At 65.7% G+C, this 11,252-nt stretch overlaps 1 protein-coding gene across 1 annotated transcript; it reads left to right on the top strand.

Annotated features, from left to right (window-relative positions):
* Positions 1-596: 596 nt before the first annotated feature.
* Positions 597-8,242, top strand: CCNB3 (cyclin B3). Its single transcript, XM_044452712.1, has 11 exons — positions 597-686; positions 1,414-1,497; positions 1,774-1,892; positions 3,292-3,403; positions 4,182-4,280; positions 4,710-4,802; positions 5,846-5,983; positions 6,567-6,722; positions 7,358-7,507; positions 7,656-7,786; positions 8,173-8,242. The coding sequence occupies exons 1-11, from the start codon at positions 597-599 to the stop codon at positions 8,240-8,242; spliced, it is 1,242 nt and encodes a 413-aa protein (XP_044308647.1).
* Positions 8,243-11,252: the final 3,010 nt, after the last annotated feature.

The following is an 11,252-nucleotide window of genomic DNA, read 5'->3' as shown; positions in this document are numbered from 1 at the left end:
TCCTCCCGGACTCGCGCGTGGATCGATGCCACCCTTAAGCCTAACAAGAAGCCCCAGTCCCCGCTTGCGCGCAGGCTGCACTCCCCCCTCCCCGCACACGCACACGCACGCCCTTGCACGTGTTTCTCGGCGTCCGCTCTGTCGGACTCCGTGAGTTTACTCCGTAGTATTGCTCTGCAAGCTCGAGCCTGGCCCTGGCCTGCCGCATTTTATCCTCCCGGGAGGGTTGGCTTCGTAGTCTTCCTGTTTAGCGTGTCCTCCTGCTATTACCATCTCTCATATTCTCTTCCCCAGTAGGACAGGGGTTTATGTGGAGCAGATGTCCATCCGGTGAGGCGGAATTTGTGGGTGTTTTCCCCGAAGAGTGGGCAAACCTGCTGTTTGTAGGTCCAATGCTCTCTTCGACTTATGGCAGTTTGGCCACAATAGCTTCTGCCTCCTCACCTAGTCCAGGTTCCTCATGAGGTGACAGCACAGGGCAGCTGGGACAGCTCTCCCAGGGCATCTGCTGGGATACTCTCCGAGAAGGTAACTTTTCTGTCTCCCTCCTCCTCCTCCTCCTCCAGATTTGCTTGAGGAGGCTGGAAACAGGCAGGATGCCGCACCCACGCAACTCCAGGAGCGTGAGCTCGAAGCAGTCGTGGCCAGGCAAAGCGGTCTCGGTGGAAAACACGCAAGCCGAGAAGGTGAGCTGGGGCAGCTGGAGCTGCTCCCCATAACACACACCTCCTATCCTGTGTGGGAGAGATGGCCAAGCAACAGTTCTCCGGGGCTACCTCAGTGCGGCTGGCCAGTGTTGAGGCTGGGGGAGCCGGACTGCCCTTCTGGGTCATTTCTGGAGGCAGCGCTCTGGCAGTGGGAACCTCGTGACCTTAGGGAAAACCCAGGCAAAGCTGGGGGAGTGCACCTGCCCTTGAGCTGGGATTGCGGCTTCCTGGAAGCAGCTGGTCGGCCATGCCTGGATGTGGGACCTTGGGCAGGGCAGACCGAACGGAGAGGAGACCTGAGGCACGTCATGCCCTGCGCTCGGTTCCCCACAGCTGCCAGCCAGAGACCTCAGCGAGAAGCCCATCAGCACAGGAACAACCTAATTCCCCTCTTCCCCCCCGGTGAACCTCAGGGGCCTGGTGCCTTCTTTAGCAGGGCTTCTAGAGCTGTCCAAAGGCGTGCCCGTCGCTGCCTCCCACGGGTGTGGACTCCGTGGCTCAGTTCCGCGCTAGATGCGGAGGGCCTTCCTGGGATCTGCCCTGACTCTCCCACCGACCAACTTCGTGGGAAGTGTTCTGAGGATGGGCCTCCGGGTGCACGAGGCGGGGCGGCCCCAGGACAGCTGAGGCACAAGCCTCTGCTGCAGGCAGCCTGGGAGAGATGGCCGGCCCGGCGCTGACTGGTTTTTTCATCCTACTGCCCTAGGAGGAGAGCTCTCAGACCAAGCGGTCCCCCTCCTCACCCCAGGGGGCACCCAAAAAGCGCTCTGCCTTTGGGGATATCACCAACGTGAGTATGGAGCCTTGGTCTGTGGCCGAAGGCTGCGTGGGGAGTGGCGCAGCTGCTCTGAGCTCTTAGCATGGTGTTGACTTTGGACATGTGGAGCGAGGCGGGGAGGGGTGGGTCTGCCCCAGACTTCCCCTCTTGCACCAGTAAGGATGGGTCTTTCCCATGGCCCAGCAGAGCGGGGAGAGCGGGGGATTGTCGGCGTGCATCGCTGCCTTGCCCAGAGCCAGGCGCCTGCTTCCTCCGGTGCCATCCCAACCAGTGGTCTCTTCCTCGCAGGCTCACAAGACGCAGCAGCTGGGGGGGAAGAAGGAGGCAGCGAAGTCGGTTTCCAAGAAGGTGCCAAAGGGCTTGGCAGTGGTGCCTGTTGCCAAGAACAATGAGATCAACCTGAAAAAGTAAGGGCAGGAAGAGGCATTTTCTGGGAAGTGATGCTCCGTCTCCCCTCTTACTGTTGCCGTCCTCTTGGCTGTGGCAGCTGGACTGAATTCCTGCGGCGTTGCGGGAGAGAAGCGCGTGCTCTGGAGCTGGTCCGGCACAGGCTGCGGCCCAGGGTGGGACAGCCGCGGACCTCAGCGACTGCCCAGCAAGATGCTGGACTGGGGCTGCAGGTGTTCACTGTGGGGGGGATGCCTCCCTCCTGGCCTGACAGAGGTTGCTGATGGGACGAGAGTTCTCTGGTTGGCTGCGGGTCACTCGCCCACAGGGAAGCCATGGCCCTTATGCCAGCACCAAACTGCCACTGCAGCTAAGAAAGGGGCAGCTGCCTGCCTGAGCAGGACCCCTCGGAAGTGCCCTGTCCTGCCCTGCCCGAGCCAAGCAAGGCCACCTGGTGGAGTGTGGCTCCTCCCTCACCGGTCCCACGCCCCTCTGCCTCCCACCAGGCCCTGCTGCATCAAGGGGGCAGAGCCAGCAGTGGACCAGCCTCGGGCCAGCCAGGATTTGTCCACGGGTCACCCGATTTAAAGGTGTCCCAAGAGGCTTCGGCTAACTGGGAAGGGAGCGGCTGCTTTGCCCAGGCAGCAGGGAAAGCTTCAAGTCCTGAGACTTTTGTGTAGGGCGGGATAGAAAAGCCTTAGAAATAAATACGTTCCAGTGCAAGCGGCTGTGCTCGCTGGACCTCCCAGGGGTCCGCGTGCCACTGGGCTGTTTCTTTCGCTCCAGAGCGCCCCCTTCCCGCGCCTCCTTGGGGGCCAGTGTCCCTTCCCGGAGGATCTAGGCTGCCTCGGGGTGCCTGGAGATCGTAGAGCAGCAGTGAACGGCACGCAGATGCGGGCATACGAGGCGCCTCCCCAGCCACGGCTCGGTCGCGGGCCTTGTCCCAAGAGCAGGGCCGAGGCCCCCTCACTAATCCAAAGGGCGCACGCCCCCTCCGGGGGCCACAAGTCAGGAGACGCCCTCTGCAGTGGGGCCTTGGGGGCCCCAAAGCTGGTGGTGTTTTTCCATGTCTCTTATTTTAGGAAGTCTCTAGCCCTCACTGGGGCGGGACTAAAATGGGCTTGGGGCAGGCCGTTTTGTTTGAAGGGGGTGAAACTGGGCCGGCGGTGATGCACAGGACCGCAGAGGGATCTGTGGGGCCGTTCCTGGGAAAGGCCATCCTTGCCGGCGGCACAGTGGCTCTTCCTTGGCTCCCACTATGGGCTCGGGATCGTTTGTCCAGGCTTGAGCCGGCATTCGCTGCGGGTCGTCTGGCTCCGTCTTTTCTCAAGGCCAGCAGTCCAGCAAGGAGTGCCGGCCCCTGGGCTGGTGTGTCAGGCCGGCGGGGGCTGCATCTCTCACCTGGCCTGCCTCTTTCAGGTCCCTGAACCAAATTCCCTCGGTGGAGGCGCCGGCTGAAACCGACCACACAAAGGGCCGGACAGCAGGGGACGCTCCTGTGCCGACTCCAGCAGAAGACACAGCAGTGCCGGTACAGAGAAGCCGCGTGTGGTGGGGCTCGCGTGCGAGCTGGAGGCTCCCGGGCCGAATGGGCGCGGGCCGCGTCTTGCCTGTGCACCTGCAGCGCCGGCCCTCCCCACAGAGGAAAGGCCGGCTCGGGTCCGGGCGGCTCCACCCTTCGCGGTGCAGCGGCTGTGTGCGTAGCTGCACCGTTCGCAGGCCGCAGGGGTCAAGCACCCCGGACTGTGCGCTCTGGGCTGGATAGGGAGCCCTGACCGGCCACACGGGGGCCCGGCCCTTGCGGCTCTGCCGGCCCCGACTGCTCCCACAGGCCAGTGGGTGCATTCTGGATCTGCCCTGACCAGGGCCGGTGCAGGCCCTGCCTACGAACTCACACAGAGTGGCGGCTTGCCACCCCTGTCCTAGTGGAGGTGGCGGCTCAGTAGCGGGTCTCCTGTGCACATGCAGAGTGCTCTCTCCAGGCTCTGGCCTCACCTGGACCTCACCTAAGCCCACAAAGGCCCTCCGTCAGCAGGAGCTGACCGACGGAGCCTGGGAGGTGCAGTCCAGCCCGCCTGGGGGCACCAGTGGCGGGCGGGCGGGCGGCCAGAGGCCGGCACCTGGCGTGGCTGCAGCTCCCGCTGCCCTGCGCATCTCTTCTCTGAGGTTGCCCCAGGAACAGCAAGCGGCCCGTGACCCCGGCTCTCCAGCTGGCCGTTGCCGTGCTCCACTTTCCGTCGGGGCACCCGGGGCGGTTTGGTGTCCCTGCGTCCTGCCTGTGCAGTCAGCTCCCGCTCTTCTTCGTGCAGGTCGCGCCAGTTGAGGACGTAGACAAAGCCCACCTGGGTGATCCTTACGCCAGCGCCGAATACGCCAAGGACATTTTTATCTACATGCGGGAACGCGAGGTAGCTGCTGGGGAGGGGCGGCCCCCTCGCTGTGCGGCTCGAGTGCCGGCCTCCTGGAGCAGAGCGGGGCTTCCGAGCGCCTGATGCATGCTCGGGCGGAGTCCACCGGTCTGCCCTGAACTGGGCAAAATGGTGTGCGTTGCTGGGAGCCGCCACTGGGCACATGTCCTGGGAAGGCTGCTCTAGCGAGCGCATGTTTCTCTCCAAAACTCCGGGCTAGTCTGGGACTCTGTGAAATGAAAGCAGGCTGTCCTGGCAGGAAAGGAAGGGGGCTTTGGCCCGCCTCTCTGGGGGCAGCTCTGGGGCACACTGAGAGGACGTCTCAGTTTGTCCCGGAGCAGTGGGGTCTCTGCCCCATGGAGGTGCTGAGGATGGGTGTGGTGGGGGTCAGCCTCAGTGTGGCTTCCTGACCAGCCCCTCTCCCTGCAGGAGGAATTCTCGCTGCAGGACTACATGCGGAATCAGCCTGACATCACCACCGACATGCGGGCCGTCCTCGTGGACTGGATGGTGGAGGTGCAGGTGAGCGTGCGCTCCGGCCGTGCGGAGCGGCGGGTGCCGGCCAGCTGGCTTGGGCCGAGGGCAGGCTGCAAGGGGGGGAGGGAGGGAGGGAGGTCCTTGGCCTGTGGCTGGCCGGGCGGCCGGCTCCCCCTCACAGGCCTGTGGCTGGCCGGCTTCTCGGGGTCAGGATGCCCGGCTGTGCGGGATGGTCCCAGGCAGGATGCAGCGTTGTCGCTGGCGGTCGCCGCGCTCAGCGCGCTGCTGGGCTCCTGGCAGAAGGCGTGGGAGCTGCGTGCAGAGGTGGCATCCCCACCCTCCCTGCAGACGGAGAAACCGGGACCCCTTTGTCCAAATTTCCCCAGAGGTCTCCACATCTCCAGCGCGGGCTCCCTCTCAGGAGCCGTCTCTGCGGAGTGGCTCCCTTGCTCTGCACGGCCGTTGAGTGGCGGGCGCAGCAGCTGGGTTGGCCTCTTGGCCCCCAGCCCCCCCACGGCCGCAGCGCCCCGCCTGCAGGTACTGTGGGTACACAGAGAGCACAGAAGCAAAGCGCCACTTTGCAGAACGCTCCCCTGGCGGTTTTCCCGCATACAAGTGGCGGGTGCGGGACATGGGAGGGGCTGCCTGGGAGATGCCCGTGCAACGGAAGGTGGCTTCCCTATTGCCATGCAAGCAAGGCAAGGAGAAATGCCCTGAACTCGCCCATGGGGAAGTCTCCCAAACTTTTCTTCTCCCTTGAACGTGTCTTTGAAAGCCATTTCTTTTCCATGAAACCGGATGAGAATGCTGGGAATGTGGAGGCAATTTGCAGCGGCGTACCAAATGGATCGAGTGCACGATGTGCCGTGGAAGGAGCCCACGGGAGGAGCCGGCCTTGGCCAAGGCTCGTCCTCTGGAGGGGTCGCTCTGCAGCAGAGGGCCACCCGGGAGCGACTGGCTCAGCCCTGGAGCTGGCCTCGAAGCGGAGAAAGCCCCAGATCCTGGCACACTGCTGCCGGCTGGGACAGGCAAGGGGTGGCTGGAGGGGCAACAGTTCGACTCCCCCCTTGTCTCTTGGGCTTCTGCAGGAAAACTTCGAGCTCACCCATGAGACGCTTTACCTGGCAGTCAAGCTGATGGATCACTACCTGGCGAAGGTGACCACCACCCGGGACAAGCTGCAGCTTATCGGCTCCACGGCCATCCTCATCGCGTCCAAGTTTGAGGTGAGCCCAGGCAGGTGGCTGGAGGAGCCCAGAGGTCCAGCAGGGGGGAAGCGCAGGGCCATGTTGCCCGCTGCAGCCTCCTCCACCTCCCAGGCATCTGGGCACACCTGTCGGGTGTGCCGTGTGGCAGTTCGGCTGCTGCTTTCAGCATCCCTGGTGCACCCCGAGCCCTAAGCCAGACCTGCCCCCCTTAACTTCAGCAGGGAAAGTGCCTAGCGTCCCAGCTAGGCCGGGTGCGGCACCTAATCGTGCAAGATGCTGGGAATTCCACGCTGGCACCGAGCTGTGATCTTGAGCCGATTCTCCCCCGCCACTAAAAGCTGGAGACTTGTCCAGACGCAAAGCGGAGGTGGACCATTTTCTGCCCATCACGTCAAGCTCTGAGCCGAGCTCAGAAGGGGGCCCGCCCGGACGGCTGCCCCGGGTGTGTCCACACCCCCCACTGGCTGACCTCCAGCAGTGCTGGGCCGGGCTGCCCCCGGGGGGTCCCTGCCCATCGCCTTCACTCCGCGCAGGCCGGGCTGGGGTGCCGCCTGCGCCCTGCTCCCGCGCCCTGAGCCGCCTGCACCTCCCGGGCCCACAGGAGCGCTGCCCGCCCTGCGTGGACGACTTCCTGTACATCTGCGACGACGCCTACAAGAAGGAGGAGCTGCTCGCCATGGAAGTGAGCATCTTGCAGACGCTGCGCTTCGACATCAACATCCCCATCGCCTACCGCTTCCTCCGACGGTTCGCCAAGGTGAGCAGCAGCCGCGGCTGCAGCGAGGTCGGGGATGAGGCTGCGTGTGAGGCGGGCGGCGGGGCCCCTTGGCGCATCTGCCCGGGAGCGGTCCGGCGGCCCCCGCTTGCCGTCTTCCCCCTCCAGAGGCCAAACTCTGCACTCTGCCCCACTGCCAAACTCCTGCAAGGGGGGCCTGGAGAGGAGGGGAGGCTATTTCCCCGTGGACTTGTGCCCCTGCCTCTCGGCAGCAGAACGGGAGCGGATAAAGTCAGCCAGGGTCACGCAGGGCCCAGCCTGGCTGCCCAAATGCATCGGGCCCGGTTCTGATGCTGGGAGGACTGGAAGCAGCGCGGCCGCGATGGCGGAGGCGGCGCTTCGCAAGCCCCTCCTGGCTGCACCTGCTCTTCGGTGGCCTCGGACGCGGAGCGGCCGTGTGAGTGCGCGTCCTCCAAAGCGGCCTGCTCCGCCGCGCAGCGGGCTGCGCTTTCTCACGAGTGCAGGGGACCCGGCGGTGGCCCGGGGTCGGGCGCAGCAGCTCCAGCGCCCGCTGGTCCTGCCACGGCCGGTGGGGCGCTTGGCCCGGCGTGACGCTCGCTTGCCGTGGGGCACCCCGCCTTCGCCCGCTCCACAGAGGCCCCCCTTCTGCCCCGCAGTGCGCCTGCGCGAGCATGGAGACCCTGACGCTGGCCCGCTTCATCTGCGAGCTGACCCTGCAGGAGTACGCCTTCGTGGGCGAGAGCGCCTCCCGGCTGGCGGCCAGCTGCCTCCTCCTGGCCCTGCAGATGAAGAACCTCGGTGGCTGGGTGAGCCTCTGAGCCCCGGGGGATGCCCCCCGCCCCCGCCCCTTCCCCCGCCGGAGCGAGCGGCACGGCCCCGGCACGCTCCGCGGGGCCTGCTGCCGTGGCGGGGTCCCCAGGGCCCGGCGTGCCACGTGCCCCCTCGCTCTTGCAGACCCCCACGCTGGAGTACTACAGTGGCTACGCGGCCCGGGAGCTGCCCCCCCTGGTGAAGAGGCTCAACTTCCTGCTCACCTACCAGCACGACGCGCGGCTCAAGGCCGTGCGCAGCAAGTACTCGCACCGGTAAGGGGCTCTCTCGCCTGCCGCGGCCCCTCGGGGGGTGTGCAGCCCTCTGCACAGGGGCCACTCGCATGGGGCCCGGGAAGCCCCCGCCCCTCACCAGGCCGCTGGACTTTCGGGGGAGTGCAGGAGGCCGGCTTGCAGAACCGGGGGCCGCCAGGCCTTCCCGCGGCCTGCTGCCCTGCTGCTCTGCCTGCCCGAAGCTGCCGGCCCGGCATGGACCAGTGGTCCTCCGCCACTTCCGTGGGCCTACGATTTGTAGGTGGCAGCCGTGGAGGAAGTACGACAGGGAACCCCTTTCCTGGGACCCCCGAGGCCCCGGCCCCGCTGCTCCTGGGGCCTGCCTGTGTCTGAGCCGCTCCCGCGCCTTGTCTCCGTCTCGCTCGCAGGATCTTCTTTGAGGTGGCCAAGCTGGCGCCCATGGACATGCTGGAGTTGGAGCGGGCGCTGCAGAGTTAGCACACGGCACCCCACGGGCTCGGCGGGCGGCCGGGAGCCGCAGCGGGCCGGCACCAGGACTGTAAATACCCTGTACATACTCCCAGCGTGAGAATCCTGTACATACCTTTCCCCCTTTTTAATTATGGGGCGGGGCGGGGCGGGGCGGGGTGGGTGTGAGAAAAAAGTAGAAGCATATCTAATGTTATGGGGGGGGGCAGTAAAAGAAGCACTTTCAATAAAAGAATGTAAAATTACCCCCTTGTGCTGCTGGGACCCTCCGTGGGCGGTGGGAGGCGTCCGGCTGTGGGCCCCCGGCGCCCCCGCTGTGCCGTCCCGGCCCAAGGAGGACCCTCCCTTGCAAAGGTGACGCTTGGCCTGCAGGCAACTCTGGCTTGGAAGGGCCCTGCTAGCAATGGGGGGGGGCATTGCCCCGGCAGAGGGCCACCGCTGGGTCTCCTTTGGCGAGAGCAGGCGGCACTGGCTGCTTGTGCCCAGGGCCGCCCCCCCCCCCCAGCCTTCCCTTCCCTTCCCTTCCCTGCGGCGGTCTCTGCCCCAGCACGTGTGGGGCCGGTTGCGTGGGGCGCGGGGAGCCGAGCGGAACGGAGAGCAGAGAAGCAGGCGGAGAGGAGTCCATTTCTGAGTTTATTTGTTCGGCTTGGGGGGTTAAGTTCAGACACTTGAGGCACATCGGAGGGAGGCCTGGGCAGTCCTCCGCCCCAGCAGCCCCCCCGCCTCCCCAATGCAGCGGCTGAGGGAGGGGAAGGGCTCTCCCCCATCTCTGGGGTCTCGGGGCTGCCTGCCCCTCTGCAGCGTTCAGAGCACGGCCTTTTTCCTCTGCGGGCGGCTACTGAGCAAGTAAAGACCGGGGGGGGGCAGCGCCCCACCATTCCTGCCCTGCCGTACCTGCTACAGGCAGGCGCCCGTCCGGGGGCTGGGTGGCAGCCTCCTCTCCGGAAGGCGGCTTGCCCGGGGCACCCTTGCCCTCCCTCGTGCATGGGTGGGGGAGAAAAGCCTTCAGCGCTGCCGTTGGCCTCTGCTCGCCTGCGGTGCGGGGAGGACAGCAGCGGGGCTGCCCTGCTCTGGAGCTCATTTAGCGTCTACACAGCTTCATTGCATCTGCTTTTGGGGGAATTCTGTGTGGTAGGGAAGGGAGGTAAGCAGTGGCAAGCCCGGGGGGCCACGCTGCAGGGCAGGTGCCCTGTGGTGGCCTAGCCTCGACCAGCCCCCCGCCGTGCATTGCTTTCCAGAGAGGCGCTTGCCTTTTTCCCCGTCTGCAGGAAAGCTGGTCCTTCCGGGCTTCTAGGGGAAATGCGAGGCCCTTGTTCCTCTTATAAAGGCCGTGCTCTGGAAGAGCGGCAGACAGCGGCGCCCAGAGCGGCTGCCCGGGCTCTTCCCGGAGGGTCCAGAGCCCTGGGCCTGGAAGGGGCTCCCGTCCCTTCAGCCGGTCCCCCTGCTGCCAGCTGCTGCTCCGCCAAGATTTGCTCCCGGAGCCGGCCCTCGTGGTCCGTGGAGCGGGGCGGTGGGTTGGGGTTCCCCATATACACCTGTTCTCCCTCCCCCCGTTTCCCCATTGGTTCACAATATAGATCAAGCACTGGAAAACACACAGAGACAGATCACAACAGCCACGCGCGCTCCCCTCCCCTCCCCTCCCCTCCCCTCCCCTCCCAGAGCCGCATGAAACGGGGCGGGCAAGGCGCACGCCTTCCTCTCTCGGGCCCTGGCGTGCATGCGCAGGGCCCAGGGGCTCGCCTCCCCGGAGCGTTCCAGCCAGTTCCGCGTCCCAGGGTCACGCTTGGCGTTCATGCAGCTGGTGCCAGGTGGTCCTAAGCGGATTCTCCAGCGGAACGTCACGGTGGCCCCGAGGATCGCTCCCCTCGGGTAGCCCAGCCCCCTTGGTGCCTCACCCTTGGCTCCTGCGGACAAGAGGAGGGGCGGGAGGGCGGTCTCCGGCGGCCCGGGCTGCAGCCGCCACCGGACAGGTGTGCCGCATTCCCTCCCGGCTGCTTCAGAGCCTGGCGTTTCGGTGGGGGGGAGGGAAGAAGCTCTGCGGGATGAATGGGCCGAGCAGTGAGGCCGCGGCTCGAGGAGAGGAGGAGAAGCGAGTTGTTCTGGGCCGACGGGTGGAAAGCTTGCCACGGCGAGCTGGCCAGTCCGTCAGAAGCAGCCTCCTGCAGCGGAGCCGGTAGCGGTGGGGCCGGCCACGGTTGGGGCGCTCCTCCGCCGGATGTCCCCAGGCCGGCAGTGCTGGCTTCGCTGCTGCCGTGCACGTGCTTCCCACACACGCGAACCGGAGCCGTGGGGTTCCCGTGGGGCAGAAGGGTGTCCGTCGCAATCAGCTGCCCGGACCAGTCAGTCTCACTGCCTTTGTCATGGCGCATGGATCTCAAAGTGCATTTGCTCAACACAGGTGAAAAATAAATCCAGCTTTATATATATATTAAATCTAAATCTCTTTCTTTCCGAACTATTTACATTCTCAGCAAGCTCTTCGAACGGGCACAGAGGAACGTGCGGCAAGGCAGCCGGGTGCCGGCGTGCCTCCGCCACCTGTCCCGGGGCTGTGGATGGGCTCTGGTGCCCCCGCTCCTGCCCCCGCCTGCCAGAGACGGGCCAGGGGCCCAAGAGCCTGTCGGTGGGTGGGTGGGTGGGAGGGAGGACGGTGGAGAGGGGCCGGCCGGTGCCCAGCCCTGCCTGTGCAAAGGTCCTCCCTGCGAGGAGAGGAGAGGAGAGGAGAGGCTCCCGTGGGAGCACAGTGCTGCCGCCTCGCTCGGCTGTTGCCACAGGCACCCACGGCATGGCCCCGACTACGGACGGCCGTTCTGGACGGCATCTCCCGCCTGGCCGTCTGCCAGAGGAGGATGGCGGGAGAGGCTCAATGGGTTATCGATGGCTCTGGATCTGTCTAATGTGGAGGTCCCTGCCTCGCCGTGGGAAAGCACCCCGGGTGTGTTTTAGGTTATTTGTACGCCTGTGGCAGTGAATGGTGTTTGTCTGTCCCTGGGGGTCGATCACTTGTGGAAGTCTT

The sequence above is a fragment of the Varanus komodoensis genome, unplaced genomic scaffold, assembly GCF_004798865.1.
Source record: "Varanus komodoensis strain SLA01 unplaced genomic scaffold, ASM479886v1 scaffold74, whole genome shotgun sequence".
Classification (NCBI taxonomy): domain Eukaryota; kingdom Metazoa; phylum Chordata; class Lepidosauria; order Squamata; family Varanidae; genus Varanus; species Varanus komodoensis.
This window is presented reverse-complemented; position numbering and strand designations above follow the sequence as displayed.